Source organism: Triturus cristatus, chromosome 3_2 (assembly GCF_964204655.1).
Source record: "Triturus cristatus chromosome 3_2, aTriCri1.1, whole genome shotgun sequence".
NCBI lineage: Eukaryota > Metazoa > Chordata > Amphibia > Caudata > Salamandridae > Triturus > Triturus cristatus.
The window spans coordinates 410,413,790-410,430,219 of record NC_140584.1 but is presented as its reverse complement, the minus strand read 5'-3'; the positions used below and the strand labels follow the sequence as shown (position 1 = coordinate 410,430,219).

Here is a 16,430-nt window from a genome sequence, read left to right as displayed (position 1 = left end):
ATATGCCATGCAAGCGATGGGCAGGGAGGTCAAAATCTTTATGACCTAACTACATTCCACTCCAACGGGATCTACCCCCCCTCTAACGGCACTAGCCACCCAGCGTCTCCAAGCAGAAGTGTATCGCTTGTGTGTGCTCAAGGACCAGACTTAACCGATGAAAGTATTAGCCTCTTGGGAAAGTCCCAGGAGACTCCATCTTTCCCAGAAATTCTCCGGGCTACTAGAGAGAGAGATGTTGTGACAGGATTAATGGATGCGGAAGGCCCTCTGGATCCAGAAAGAGGTTCAAACGGAAAGGAATCAGAATCGGACAAGCACAAGCCATTCCCAGAATAACCGAAAACCGCGCTTGTGATCTCCAAAACTGAGTCACTAAGATCAGTTCTGCTCTTTGGCGTCTCAACTGTGTCAAAACCCTGGGAATCCTCATGAAAGGGGGAAAAGCATAGCCCAGGAAGGGAGACCAGTCCTGAAGAAATGCGTCTGTGGCCTGGGCTTCCAGATCCGAATGCTAGCTGAAAAATTGTGGAAGCTGTCGCTTGAGGCGAGATGCTAAAAGTTCCACCAAACAGTGTCCCCACAGATAGTGAAGCATATGGAATACTTTTGGGTAGAGCCTCCAGTCGCTGAAGTCCCGATGATGGCGAGACTGCCAGTCTGCATTGGTATTGATTTGGCCTCGGAGATACTCCGCTACCACCAATATACGTTGCTGGAGACAAAAATGCCAAAAATCTTTGGCTGTCTCCGCCAGAAGGCGGTATTTTGTCCCGCCCAACTTGTTCACATAATGCACTGCCGAGATATTGTCTATACTAAGAAGTATGCAACAATCTGACTTCTTTGGGTGAGAGGCTCCGAATCGCAAACATAGCTGCCAGGAGTTTCAAGCAGTTGATGTGGAGATCCAGCTCTGCTTTGGACCAATGAACTCCCGTCGAGATCGGACCGCATTGAGTCCCCCAACCAAATCAGCTAGCTTCGGACTCTATTATTACCTCCATTTGGTCCAATCACCTTGCATCACCGTCCTCGTCTCCTCTGAAAGAAGAATCTGCTCCGGGTAGCTGAAGCCCTTTCAGGGATTATGAATTTTGAGTCTCTGAAGAGGGTGATAGTGCAGAAGACCAGAAAATATACCCTGGATCAATGAGGGTAACAGTCCCAGAATGCGAGCTATCGACCTCAAGGATAGTCTGCCTGCTCAGTGTCGACCTCAATTCTTTCTTGATGCCTCAGAGTTTCTGTTGGGGGGGGGAGGGAATTTGCTGGGACAGGAGGACGTCTACTAGAAAACTCAAGAACTCAAGCCATTGGGAGGAAGTCATGATTGACTTCTGAGCGTCTACGATGAAGCCAAGATTTTGTAGGAGAAGAATTGTCAACACCAAGTGGGTTAGGGACAACTGAGGACATGATAATGATGTCGTCTAGGTAGATAATTAGATGAACACCTCTCATGATCTTTGTGAAGCACCTAGGGATGGAGGAGAGACCAAAAGGGAAGACTTTGTATTCATAACAATAACCTTGCCAGAGGAACTGAAGAAAATGCCGGTGAGTCGAGAAAATGGGAACGGTTATGTAGGCGTCTTTGAAATCTAACCCGACCATCCAATCTCCCTCTTGAAGAATATCCCTTAAGAGATGGATCTCCTCCATCTTGAAATGGCAGTAAACGTTGCCACCATTGAAATCCTTCAGATTCAGCTCCAAGCTGGACACGCCTTTCGTCTTCTCCACTAAGAAGATGCAACTGAGAAACACTTTTGGGTGGGGAAACGACACCTCTGTGGTGCCTTTCTGCAGCAGAGCTTGAACCTCTGAGGAGATGAAGTGTTGCTCTTGTTGGGGGGAAAAAGTGCGGAAGGAGGGGCGGTCTGCATCAGGGAGCTGTAGAGCTCTAACTTGTAACCTTGAATGGCCTCTGGAACCAAAGGATCTTGTGTTATACTCGGCCAGTTGCATAGGAATAACCTGGTCCTGCCTCCCAGCAGCACCTCTGAATGTGGAATTATTCTCACCTGTGGCATCAGACTCCTAGGAAGAACCCTACGATCCTCCGTATCGTCCCTTCCAGAAACAGTTCCTGTTGGCTCGGGCCGAGAGGGGTAGAAAGTGAAATTGTTGGAAGAATCTTGGTATCCACCTCTACCTTGTTGAAGGAAACCTTGTTGCGGGCCGTGGTGAGAGACACGGCCTAACGCTCGCCCCCGGAAGCGCCTGACCCTGAAAAAAAAGTGAGCGGAAGACCTTTTTGAGGGACCCTTGACACGTATCTATATTACTGAAAGTTGCTACAAGATTCCTCCAAGAAGGGGATTCCAAACAGAAGACCCTGAGTTATGGTACCTCCCTCTGACGACACGAGCTTGGTGAGCTTTTGGTCGAATTTGAGGAGAGTGGAACTGCGCCTTTCACTGGATATGGTGCAATGCATTTCCCAAATAGCAAATAGTTCTTTACGCCCAGCTGACCAAGACGTCCGAGTCAATGGGGGCCGCTGACTCCTTGGCATGATAACCTAGCTCAAGTATTTTTGTTAGGGGCCCTGATACATTTAGTTTTTATCTTGGCACCCGCGCCAAGCCCTATTGATACCTTTCTTCGGATCCTTAGAATATTTTTTCAGGTAGGTAACTAGGATGGGATCCATCTCATGTGTGTCAGTGACCTTGCCTGAAAAGTCTGGTCTCGGGCACTCTGATCTTAGCCAGGCAGGGACATCCTTGTTGAACCTTGCGCTTACTAGGGCCTGGTTCGTCTCCTTGCTCTGGGACGAAGAAGAGTTAGGAGTCATCCTGTCACGGGTCTGGAACTGTGTGGGCATATGAAGAGCTATAATCTTGGTATTTCGCTAGAGAACTCACCAACTTTTTAATATCTGCAGTGTGGTGGCCCTTTGGGGTTTTTGCGCTTGTCTTGGCCTGGGGAGCCGATTGACCACTTCCAATTGCTGCTCAGCATACCCACATAGGTGTCGTTTTAGAGATTCAAGTGGCCCTCACCAGGGCTTTGTTTGCGGAATGCTAAACCCCAGTTTCAAGCGCGTCCACTAGGTCCATCAGGGTCATCATAATAATAGCCCTCCATATTGCCATCCATAAACTTCTGCCCAGCAGAGATATAAGATGCTCAAGAGGGTATAGGACCAAAGGGCAGGAGGAGGATACCGCCAACCACCAATCAGGAGCACTCAGGGGGAGTAAGCAGATCGCATCCCAGCTGCAGGTCAAGACAAACTACATGGTGTGCTTGTAATAACACTTAAAATGAGGGGGGAGGACCTTCTATAAAACTCTATGCAGAGCCTATGCCAGTTTCCAATCTTGTGGGTGAGCCAACCCACCAGGCATACACGGGGAGTCAAAATGAAAGGCTGAGGCAAGCGAGAAAGACATGTGGCTCACTGCGTCCACAAATTGCCTGCTAACACTATGATTAGTCAATATGGCCACCGCAAATGCGCGCAAGTCACCCAATCGTTTATGTAACAAGCATTTGCAATGCAATAGGTCTCGCATTTACGCGAGTTTAAGCTATTGGCATTGTAAATGACGATGCCTTTTATTTATGTTTGAAAAACGAAAACACAAATAAAAGGCATTGTTATTTGCAATGTGAATTGCTCAAACTCGCGTAAATGCGAGACCTATTGCATTGTGTAAATGCTTGTTGTTCCTTTCACTGTAGCAGTGACCTGGTTTGTTTTAAAAAAAATAAGACCTTTGGCCTCACGCTGTTTGTTCATTTGCATCTCACTGATGCTGGGAACAAAGAGATTGCAATCTTTACTGCCGATCTTTACTGCCGTGCGGCCCGCGAAAGTGAAAGCAAACGAGTGCTTTCAGGCCTCCAAATGGTGCGCGCGCCCGGCCGGCGCACATGCACTGTATTTGGAGGCCTGAAAGCACTCGTTTGCACTTCCAGATCCCCCATTTACAAAAGCTCTCGCGAGAGCAGTGCTAAAGCGCTGTCTCAGGCAAAACCTAAAAAGAGGACCGTGCAACAGTTAGTCGCGCGTCCTCGTTCCCTTTCTCCAGATCCACACAAATATAAAGGCGGGGGCAACATGCCGTCCTGCTGGGAGGAAAAACACTTACATTTACTGTTGCGAAACCTGCAATTGTTATGGCGCACAAGCGGCTCAGCACACCTCTTGCCTCAGCGTCAAAGAAAAAAAAACACTGTATTACAGATATGTGAAACACAGTATAACAGTGCTATACACAGTAGAACGCACGTGCCATAGGAAATAAGATCACAATCGATAACCATACTAAATCAAATGCTCAATAATAGAGGAATGCACTTAACTAGCTGCGAAACAGCAAAAAAAAGGAAGCTATTTTGCTGCTAGAGGGCAATATTGGGCTGGGACTCTTTGGTTGATCACGTGACTATGAGTTGGTCATGAGAAATGTAGTGTTCAAAATGTTTTCATATGATTGTCTGCTGAAATTTGAAGAGTAAAGAAAAAGAAGCATAATCTGAGCCTCCGGTCATGATATAGAATTATTTATTGACAGCTATTCACAAACAGTATGTTTTCATTTAAGCCCAAAGCTCAGGATGGACTCTACGATCTTATAAGAGTCGGAGACGTACTTGTGCTCCGCCTTGTGGCCAACAGACCACGCTGCACCTGCCAGACAGTCACTGCAGTATGCGCAGCAGTGCCACGTATAAGAATGAAAGATTGCGCAGTAAAAAAATACCACAATCGTTCACTAATAAACAGGAAACTCTGAGGGGAAAGCCTATCTATTTAATGTTGGAGTCGTGAAGAAAGATAGAGAGGCTGAACAGAAAGGATCAAATATTCTGTTTCAAATGTGATTGGAAGTTTGGACTACAGTTTATCCCATGGGGAATGAATGTCATGTGTATGGTTTGGGTTTTGTGGCTACTGAACAATATAGTGTAATAGGACAAGTTTGATCGTCTCCTTCGGTCCTGACATACAATTAGTCTTAGTATTACTAAAAATACTTTGTTATAAAAAAGAAAACAAAAAGATAAAGATTGCGAGCCACTAAAAGAACAAGCATTGGCATAGCCAATAGGTCTCGCTTTTGGGCCCTTATAAGTATTTAGTTATGCAACACAATATCCTTGGTGCAACAACATCAACTGTTGCATGGCTAAGCACTTATAAAGTCCCAAAGGCCAGTCCTATTGGCTATGCCAGTGCTTGTTACCCTCGGGGTGGAAAAAAAAAATCAATAGTACAACCTGTCACTGCCTTTGATGTAACTTCAAAGAGACTCGTTTTTCAGTTTTACAAAGCGCAAACTTGGAGCACCAGTTACATCCCACAAGGACATATTCATTTTTTTTTTTATCACAGTACCTCCGGCTCGAACCTGTTGTCTCAGCTCGAAGGTCGGCTGCTCTAGCCTTCCGCCACAACCTCGCCCACAAGAACGGAAGCATTTTCAATATTATATACAACAAAGTGATAGTTGTTGCTCATTTATCTTATGAAATTTACAACCGATTGACAAAGCCAATAGTACTGGCTTGTTGTTGGTGTAACGTTACTTGTTGTGTTTTATATCTGGATGAATGGACAGAAGCTGCAAAATACCAGTCGGGCGGCACACTATGCTAAACACAGATTATTAGGTTCATTGTTTTAAGCCACACCCTTAATTACAGAAGCCACGCCCCTATGAGAGAACCCCCCTCCCAGTTTTTCCATCCCACTTAAAAGCCCTTTGAAAGGTATGCATAAATGCATGACATCGTTCTGCAAATAATCACCTAGAAGTCTAATTTACATACCTTCCAGTCTAGGAGCCGTAATTCAGTGTTCATGTGACGTGGCGAGGTTTATGCTGTCAATGCCATCATGGATATTGTGAATGTCTGTATGTTTGCATGTCTATTGGCACTCACGAGACAACCACGTCACTGTAGCCCCCTGCTGGCATGCGTGGAGCAATCAGAGACTGCCAGAAGAAGGAAGTGACATGTCTTGCACTGGGGACATTGGCACACACATGCATGATGCGTTTGATCTGTCTTGGTGAATATATTGCACTATGTGCAGTCCAATGCACGGACACTCTTTCAAAATTGTGCCCAACATTACTCTGCTGTGCCACATGTGGGTGCCCTGCACCAGGTGCAACACGGTTAGGTACTGCCAGAGCACTTGGAGCAGCAGTCCATACTGGCCACCCTACGACATGCCACCAATGATGCCATAGCATGAATGACCAGCAGCGCAGCAAGTACCATGACAGGGGCAGACATGGTGCCGGAGCGGCAGTCGTACTACTGAGCTCTCTGATGATGCCTGTGGTCACACGGTGAAAGTAAAGCCACTGCCATCACACGAGGAGGAGGGTTTACTCTGAAGAACGCATACCCAGTCCACAACTCCTTCACGCAGCAAAACAACCATAACGTGTGGAAAACATATACAGTTCGTTACATCGAAGAACGGTGAAAAAATGAAAAACAGAAAACATAAGCTATAGGCATTTGTACTGCAATAAGTCTCGCATTGGCATACATTTAATCAATTGACGTTGTTCATGTGAACGATTTTACTTATGTTTTTTGGTTTAGAGTAGGCAGAGCCTTTTTGTATTGATAAGACCAAAATTAGTCAAGAGGCTGCAGTAGGGTGACCAGAATTTAAAAGCTAACAAAAACCGGGACATTTCCCAAAAATAGAAGCAGGACTACAATTTTACTTCCACACAGCGCACAGAATGACATCACTCCTCAGCAGAGAATTACAGAAGAGGCAGTAAGAACGCACATTAAATGCTATTTTTAAAGCCAGTAACATGCCTGTTAATTAAATTTACTTCTTATAACAGCAACTAACTATCCCTGCTTTGCAAAATTTAAAAAGATACCTCCCAGCGTTTTCAGCTGACCCTCTCTAAAAACCAGGACATGAGCTTAACTTCTTGAAATTTACCAGGACAGCTCGTGGAAAACCGGGACTGTCCAAGCAAACCCGGGACGCCTGGTCACCCTAGGCTGTAGGTTAAGTCTTAATGTCAGGAAATGAGCTGCGGCCACAACAGAAAAGGGCCGGAAGTGGAACTCCTGCTAAAGTTTGCTTCAAACTTTGATAAATAATGCAAGGGAAAAGGGCTCCAATTGAGAGCTTGTGAATGGATAAATGCCCGCGCAGGAATGTGATTCTGGAATGCTGCCATATAAAATAAAATGTATTTGTTGATTAAATCAAAGCTGCGCATGGTGACTTCCGAAATTCAGCGTGTTTGCGTTACTTAATACACGCAGTACTTTCACAAGCAGTGCCTCTGCACGGTGAGCTACAGTACAAGTTGATCAGCTCTCCCTTAACTGCTTAGCCCCTGCGTCCTGCCAGGCCAGACTTTTATTTTGTCACAGAAGAGCAACTGGGTCCGGCAACAGTGCGCCTGCGCTGGGTATCTAATGCGCAATCGTAAGTACGGGTCAGGGGCTGGTTTGCCAGGAGATGCAAGAGGGGCAGTTGCCATAATGCGTTTACTTTGCTGGTGCCTTTGTTAAAGATGAATCGCGGCATGCAGTGCTAAAAAAAATACGTTGAGTGGGCCGACCTGCGCCCAACAAAAGATAAGATGCACAGCTTGTGAATGGATAAATGCCCGCGCAGGAATGTGATTCTGGAATGCTGCCACATAAAATAATATGTATTTGTTGATTAAATCAAAGCTGCGCATGGTGAATTTTGAATTTCAGCGTGTTTGCGTTACTTACTACACGCCGTACTTTCACAAGCAGTGCCTGAGCACGGTGAGCTACAGTAAACAGGCATTGGCCGCGCGGCAGTAAATGTAACGCCGCGCGGTCGTAAAAGCGAAAGTCATCGCGATCACTCTGAAAGTGAAAGTGATCGCGATGACTCTCTAAAGCACGCTAGGGATGCGCGCGCAGCAGCGGGGAGAGGGGCAGAGATGGTGCTAAAGGCTGGCGCAGGAAAGGCAGATGGCTGGGCAAGAAGGGAGGGGGAAATGCGGGGAGCAGCTGTGCGCGTGCACGCCATCGTGCACTCAAGCTTGTAGCCAGCACAAAAATGTGGGTAGCACTTTTAAAACCCACCTACTAAATGTCTCGCAGAGCAGCGCATGCGCTGGCTCAGGCGAGACCTAAAAAAGGGAGAGAAGAGAAAAATCTGTGACTTTGAATTTTTTTTGAGTCTGCCAATATCCATTTAAGGCGAATCTACAAAACTGGCCATGTTGGGTTCATTAATGGCATATAATGATTATGCCAAGTAGGGGTGGAGCATTGTGGCTTCTCTGTATTGATAAGGATGGAGGTTTGCGGTAGAATGGTTGGATCAACCCTTTTAAAGGTTCAGGTGGTTTTGGCACGGGTGTGATGATATCTAGTTGTGACACTCTCTTCTGCAAATGGCTTAATGTATGGAAGCAGTGAAAATGTTGAAAGGAAAACTGCACCTCCAAAATGTAACTTTTTTTAGCTCTAATTTCCTCTCTTAGAACATCTCTGTCCTTTTCCTATGAAGTCAATACAGTTTAATTCTGAAAATTATCTTCTGAATTTTGCCCAAGGAGTGGCGTCTAATTTGCAGCTCCCTGAAGACCAAAATCTGAAAGTGGAAAGAAAATATCTGTATTTCCCCTCCAAAGGTCATTAGTTTAACTCGTGGGAGCTGCAGAGCAGTTCAGATGGATTAAAGAAGCAATATATTAGTTGAGGTGTCAACATGATCTCCGTGGTTAAAGGTTTATTGGGCGTCTGATTGTGTGTTGTGAAGTATTTCAATGGTGGTGCGCTGATTTGCTTGTATTCACTGGGTATGCCAATAGAGGAGGTCTGTGGAGAGTGGTCTACATTAATTGCATACTCCGTTTGAGTGCATATGCTTTAGTTTGCATTTGATCTTTGGATGCACATTTGAGGGGTTTGGCCTTGGTTGTGTTCAAACACTGGATAACCAGTAAAGGAGGATGTCCTGCCTGTTGCCCCATGTCATTGGTTGCATTGTGGAGGATCCTGGGTCTCATTAGATATTCAAGTGAAAGGAATGATTTGCCTATTACTGTTACATAGCTCAACAGTATTAATTTTATCATCACTTCCATTTAAATTTGAAAGATTGAGTGAGGTGGCTCTGTAGAGGGAAAGAATAGAGATTATAGAACACAGTCTTAATTCAATATTTCTGGTCTCCCTTTCTAAACCTTTTTTCTAACCCAGTTCCTTTAATCTTTCTCTCTGTTTCAGGGAAGTTGTTGAATATATGGTACAGCACTTCAAACCTCAGATCTTCGGTGACCGGAAACCAGTATACGACGGCAAAAAGAACATCTACACCGTCACCGCCCTTCCAATTGGACATGAGCGGGTAGATATGAATAAGCCAAGTCCAAAACATGTCATGTCTTATACAACACCAGTGAGAAAATTTTAATGCAAACTTTAAAGTAATTGAATATAAAATGAAACATTTCCTAGTAAGCATAAGGAAAATTGTATTAAGGACAAAGAGGCAAGGATTATGCTCTACTTTCTTTTGTTTATTCCATTCCAGCCGACTTCAACAATAACCACAAAAACGAACTTTCCCATCAGGCAAAGAGAAAAACAGAACTACCACAGTCCGGCCAATCAGGCTTCAGTTCCTCCCATATAGGCGGACGTCCCCTAAATATCTTCCTCTTTCCTGACTACAACAGGAACCCTTCCATCTTGTGGAATTACTCTCCTTTAGACACATCAGAACCTGAAATAAATCTAACACAATGCCATGAACCTGTGCTTCATAACTCTAATCCTGTAATACTGTATTAGGATAAATTTAAGACATGAACCATGTTAAACAGTCTTGTGGAAAGGAAAAGAGAAAAATGTTGTCCCATAAAATACTTAGACCATAGGACATCCGTAGAGGTCAATAGAAAATTGCATTTACCTGGGTCGGGAGGGTTCTCAGGTACCTTTGGCAGGAATAATCCTAGTCTTCGTGTCCTTGATAGAATTGAAACTTTCCTTCATGCTTACTAGGAAATGTTTCATTCTATGTCAGGACCGGAGGGGAGGATTATACTCGTTTAAAGCTTATCCACCACCAGAGATGCCATATCCAGAGCCGATTTAAAATAAAACCATTTAAATATGAAGTGTGACGAGTGTGGCGGGCCACTAGGGCAAAAGCTTATGAGACCATTGCCAAACTGAGAGACATTAATGCTCCTCCATCACCCAGCGGATCCATATAGCTATGGTGGGCAGAGATACTGCTTTGAAAGGTTTCTTATTTTTTTTAAACTTTATTTAACAGTTTCAGTATACAATTCGCATCAAAATGCCAGCTCCAGTATAATGACATAGAAAAAATAATCATGTTCAGTTACATATATTCCGAACAACATGAGACAATTATCCCCAATTTTAGACTTGGATGATTGGTTTAGTCAAGCATGCATATGATATACGTCTCCATGCCCTGTGATTTGCAGCTGTGTGTCATATATTGCATCAGTATGCGATACCGGCGACTCGCTGGGTGCTAGGTGATAAAGCATCTTTTCAAGTAAATCGTACATATTCCGGCTGGTCAACCTATTCCAGCAGAAACTAGCCCGTCTTCTAGTTGAGCGGCATGCTGTGAGTGCGCTGTCATGTTGTAGTGCTTTAGGGGGCCCCAGATGTCGCGTGGGCGGGATGTGTTTGGGAGCGTGGAAGCATATAAGTCGTGGTTAAGATTGCAATATGCTAGGCTTGTGAGCCAATCCTTGTGTCGCGGCGCAGCCCTACGTCCCCATTTTAATGCTATCTCCCGTTTGGCAAGTAATAGACTCAGTGCTGCGTATTTCCTGACCGCCCTCGGAATGTTGTTAATGTACCCCATCAAAGCCACCTCAGGGGTGGGAACCAGATCTAGTCCTATCATTTCCCCCAATGTGTGGTGTATGGCGGTCCAGTAACTACTGATTTTGCTACATGTCCAAGTAAGATGTACAAAGTCTGCATGCGGGGATTTGCATTTGAGGCAGCAGTGCGGCCTAGCCGCGTCCATTTTGTGTGCTTTCTCAGGCGTGATGTATATCCTCCGAAGGAACTTGTAATGTATAAGTTTGTGGCGACTATTCAGGGAGACTTACTTAACCTGTTATCGAGAACGGGGGAAATGCGTAACCTGTCTCCACTGACCAGTCCTGTAACAATGCGTCCATCGCTGTTGCTAGTGGGTCTGATGATCCAATCTGGAGACGAAGAGGTCCACTGTGAAGGAGCCCCACAGAGTTTCCAGTCATCTGAACACAGTGGAATCCAGCTGCCACAAACTCATGTAACCCCTGGAGTTCATTTGTAGGTCTGGGAGCAGGGGCGAACAACCACAAAGATATAAGAAGGGTTCCCACACGACCTATATGCTTTCTCTATAGGCTCACTGGAGCTCTACGGGCTGCCCATTGCTGGATGTGACAAGTCATACAATTTATTGTGTTTTGTTTTTTAGCCATTTTATTATATTTTTTAAGCTCATTCTTAGTTTTTAAATTTCTCTGATTATACAAAAATTAAAAACATATTTGTGACGTAACAAGAAATTAATTCATTAGTGCAAATATACAATTCTTTCACTTAAAAATACATGTCATAATTATTTTGATGCATTGTCACAGTTTGGAAAAGGTACATGTATATTGAAACATTGCTTCAATATTGGTTGGATGCACTCCCCATACAAACCTTTGTACCAAATTTTAGTCCTATGAGTGATACGCTGGGTTCACCCTTTCACTCTTGTGAGCCCCAATTGGCATCCAAAAGAAGCATCAGTGATTTTTATGATTCCCCTCCTACTCACCATTAAACATATAAAAGGGTGGTCTTGATGAAGGTGGATATAATTCAAAATTTCCACTGAAACGTGCGTTGACCTGGTTGTTGTGTAATCCCAGCTTGCAACACGATCGCAGATATTGCTTGAAGTGTTGTCTCCGTGATTACCATCGCTGTATGAGATTTTAGGCTGGGTAGGCCATGTATGTGATGAAAGAGTGTTAGTGTGGTGGTGTGTGAGAGGTTAGGATAGTTGTGTGGTTGATTCGGGGGACATACTAAATGTTTCAATATACATGTACCTTTTTCAAACTGTTCCAATGCACTAAAATAATTGTGATATGTATTTTTAGGTGAAACAATTCTATATTTGCACTAATTAATTCCTTGTGGCTTCACAAATATGTTTTTAATTTTTGTATAATCAGAGAAATTTAAAAAATAAGAATGACTTTCAAAATATATTAAAATGCCAATCAATTGTATCACTTGTCATGTCTAGCAATGGGCAGCCCATAGAGCTCTAGTGAGCCTATAGTGAAAGCATATAGGTCGCGTGGGAGCCCTTCTCATATTTTTTTTATAAAGTCATGTCGGACCATTGTCTGGAGTACCAGTCTGCCACCTTATGGTAGACCCCAGGCAGATAGTCCACCGTGATAGAAACGTTGTTGGACAGGCAAAAGGCCCAAAAGTATTTGGCTACGCCTGCCAGAGCCTTGGACCTGGTGCCCCCCAGATGGTTGATATATCAAACCGCTGCAATATTATCTTCCGGAGCGCACTGCACTCTGTCCTTCGTCCAGCATTTGACTGCGACTGACCCTGCCATGAATTCTAAACAATTGATGTAGAGTTATTCTTCTGCGGATCATTTTTCTCCTGTAAAGGATTCTCCGCAGCATGCACCCTAACCTGATTTGCTGGCATCGGACTTGATAATTATATTTGTGTCAGAACCGAATATGGCTTTTCCATTCCAGACCTCCATGTGTGCCAGCCACCAATACATTTAGTCCTTGACCTCCTCTGTGAGGGGATCTGTTCTGAGTACTGTAAGCCCTTGCTGCTGAGTTGCAGGGCCTTGAGCCTTTGGAGAGCCCTGTAATGGAGAGGGCCAGGGAAGATCGCCTGTATGGAAGAAGACAGCAGGCCCACCACACAGGCCACCTGCCGGAAGGAGGTTCTTGGTCTGGGCAGAGCTCTTTGCAGTTCTCTGCCAATCTTGACTATCTTCCAGGAGGGCAGGCTCAGGGTCCTTTCTACCGAGTCGATGACGAAACCTAGAAACGTCTGTTTGGATGGAACCAAAAGTGATTTCCGCTCATTGAGGATGAAGCCCAGATGTTCCAGTAAATGGATTGTCCTCTGCAATTCTTCCTCCAAGCGATTCGCACATTGATCTAGGAGAAGTAGATTGTCGAAGTATATTATTAGACAGAACCCTTGAGACCTGAGGTTCTCCACTACTGGTGTCAGCAACTTGGTGAAGCGCCAGGGGGCAGAGGAAAGACCAAATGGAACAGTATTGAACCTGTAAAACTGATCTCACCATCTGAATTGGAGGAACCTGTGGTTAGGGGGAAATGTGGGGACCACCAGGTATGCATCCTTTAAGTCCAATTCTACCATCCAGTCGTCTGGGCAGAGAAGATCGTGCAAGAGATGGATTTCCTCCATCTTCAAATGGTGATAGACCAGCCATCCATTGAACTCTCAGATTTATCACTAGCGATTGCCCACCATCTCTCTTTTCCACTAAAAAGATGTTGCTGAGGAAATCGCTGAGTGGAATTGGGTCTGGGTAATCACGTCTTTTTGCAGCAAAGCCGAACATCCTGATCTATCAAGGCTGCCTGATCCTCTGGAAAAACCAGCGTACAAGGCCATGAATCGTGAACTGGGGTCCCATTAAATTCTATGTGGAAACCCTTGTATGTCTGTAGAATCAACACGTCAGAGGTTAACTGCTCCTAAGTTTGACTGAACCAGGCCAGTCTGTCCCCCGCCCCACCTTTTAGTCAGGATGAATGGTGAACTCTCACCTGCTTGGGTGTGGAACTACCCTCTGGAGGATCCTCTGCAATTACGTCCCCGTTGTCCCCTGTGTGTGTAGAAGAACTCTCCCTGATGGGACTGATACTGAGTCTTCTTGAAGCCTCCTGGAGGGACTTGGGTATAAAAGCGGCCAACCGAGCGACTGCTGCCACGGCCGGCCCCAACAAAAATTTGGGGGTGGAATATTTTCTTTATAGACGCTTGCCCCTTGTCCAGGGAGGTAAATGTGGCAACAAACATGATGAGCTCTTTGATATATAGCTTCATGTCGAGCCCTCCCTGCGCCACAGCCCCTGCCTCCAACATAGCCAGATCCCCCAACTTAGGGCTGACCTTGAGTAAGAGAGAGCAATGCCTCTCGGCAGGAGGGGCGTTCCTCAATAATATCACAGCATGCTGCACCCAGCTTGAGAGGGTTTCCGGGGAGACCCGATAGCCCGAGGCCTTGGCCTCCTCTGCCAAGTCAAGAATTGTAGTGAGGGGCCCACTTACATCTAGAAGTTTTGCAGCGTGAATCTTTCTGGATTCACTATGCTGTGCATTATTCCGCGATCTTGTGGTTGGGTCCGGATTCGTAGTCTTTTCTTTGTTTTTTTTTTTTTTTTTTCGTAGCCCAGGTGGGCGTCGACGTACACCATTTGGTGCACCTCCCGTGACGTCGTCGTGCTTCCTGCGGAAGTCCCACCTTTGGGGCGCCATCTTCAGATTCTTTTTTCCGCCGTTGGGTCTGGATCGTCATCGGGAAGCTCCAGAATTACACTCGAAGGAAGAAGGAAGAAAAGCGAGTTTCATCGATAGAAACACTAGAAGATATCAGGAAAGGAAAAGATTTCATCAGGAGCGCGAAGAAAGGAGGACCAGCGCCCTTTTTCTTCGACGGCCTTGGAGAATGCACGCTCAGAGACCCTGAGCGCAATGGACAAGACGCCATTCAAGTTCTGCCCAAACTGCCACCACAAGTTCGCGCAGAGAGACCAGCATCCGGTCTGCAACCTCTGCCTACCGGTCGATCACCAGAGTATCGACTGCAACGCCTGCTCAGCCTTCGCGCCGAAGACACTCAGGGTGAGAGAGCGGCAGAGAAGGGCCAACGCCAGCATGGACGGCAAGGGGAAGCCCCCGACGCTCTACGCTCTGGGCCTCTCCTCAGACGACGAGGACAACGTCGCCGAGACAGCCGAAAACTTCACGGTCGTAGAGACCGACAAGAAAAAAGAAGACGAGGTAAGAGAATCGTCGAGCGCAAAACAAAAAGTACCTCGACAACACGAGAGTGACTCGAGAAAATCTGAGTCAAAGTCCACGAAGGGAGCCCCGGCGCCGAAAACTTCGACGTCCAAAGGGGGAACCACGGACAAGAGGCCGAGCGGATCCTTAGATAAGGACTCCCCGGTGCCGAAAGACGCCGAAAGGCAAGGGTCGTCGAAAGCATCCCATGAAACGGGCCGATCGACGCAGAAAGAACGTTCGACGTCGACGCAAGGTTCATCGAAAAGACCCGCGGTCGACGCCGAAAGCATCTCCGAGATGGAGAAGAAGAAGAGGCGGCTCGAGGCCGAAATGGAGAACATCCTTCAAAGAAAGAAGGAGTTCGACGCCAGAATGAAGGAATTCAAGATTCCAACGGTTCCATCAGCGGACGTCGAGGAGGTCGAAGACGAGTTCGACGCCGAAGGGCTGACAAGGGAACTCGAAGAGGAAGAAGAACCCTATTATGAGGGAGAAGCCGAGGAAGAAGACCAACGGTCGTTCTACGAATCGGCGGCATCTACCAGCAACGACGTCGAATGGCACGATCTCGACACCGAAAACCCGGAGGAGCCCGTGGACACGTACCCTTCGAGGCCTTCGCCACCCGACGACATCGGGGTCTACAATATGGTGGTCAGGAGCGCAGCAATGGCCTTCGGCGTCAAACTCGACGAGGAGAAACCAAAAGCCGATTTTCTCGTCGAGACACTGCTCCCCATCCAGACAAGGAGCCAGTTCCTCCCCATGCTACAAAGCGTGATGAATCAGGGGAGAGAAGCCTTCAAGGAACCTGCAACCTGCCGGTCGATCACGCCCAGGACAGAGAAGAAATATAAGCACTCCTCCCTGGACCCCCCTTACATCAAGGGTAGCGTGACCGCGGACTCCATCATAGCCTCCACGGCCAGGAGAAGGGCCAACGTACCAGCAACTTCGGGCCCACCCCCGGATAAGGAGAGCAGGAGGATTGACCTCACAGGAAGAAAGGTCGAGAGGAACGCCGCAATGCACTGGCGCATGGCGAATTCAAATGCACTCCTCAATAGACACCAGTACCAGCACTGGGATGAGATGGGGGAGTTAGTAAAGCACCTCCCCGAAGAATTCCGGCAGAGAGCCTCTCACCTGATAGATGAAGGCAAAAACATCGCCAACTCCTGTATAAAGACGGCGTTGGATGGGGCAGAGACTTCAGCAAGACTCATGGCCATAGGGGTCACAGAGAGGAGGCATGCATGGCTAAGAATCTCGGGATTCAAACCGGAAGTGCAGAACAACATCCTTGGCACCCCCTTCAATGGAGAGACACTGTTCGGAGCAACAGT

At 46.3% G+C, this 16,430-nt stretch overlaps 1 protein-coding gene across 2 annotated transcripts in view; it reads left to right on the top strand.

Annotated features, from left to right (window-relative positions):
• LOC146857453 (protein argonaute-1) overlaps nucleotides 1–16,430 on the top strand; it is a 278,878-nt gene that overhangs the window by 114,084 nt on the left and 148,364 nt on the right. For both annotated transcript variants that reach the window (XM_085647973.1, XM_085647974.1), the window contains exon 3: nucleotides 9,232–9,352. In XM_085647973.1, coding sequence (XP_085504099.1) covers nucleotides 9,232–9,352 — 121 coding nt within the window. The remainder of the gene's footprint in view (nucleotides 1–9,231; nucleotides 9,353–16,430) is intronic.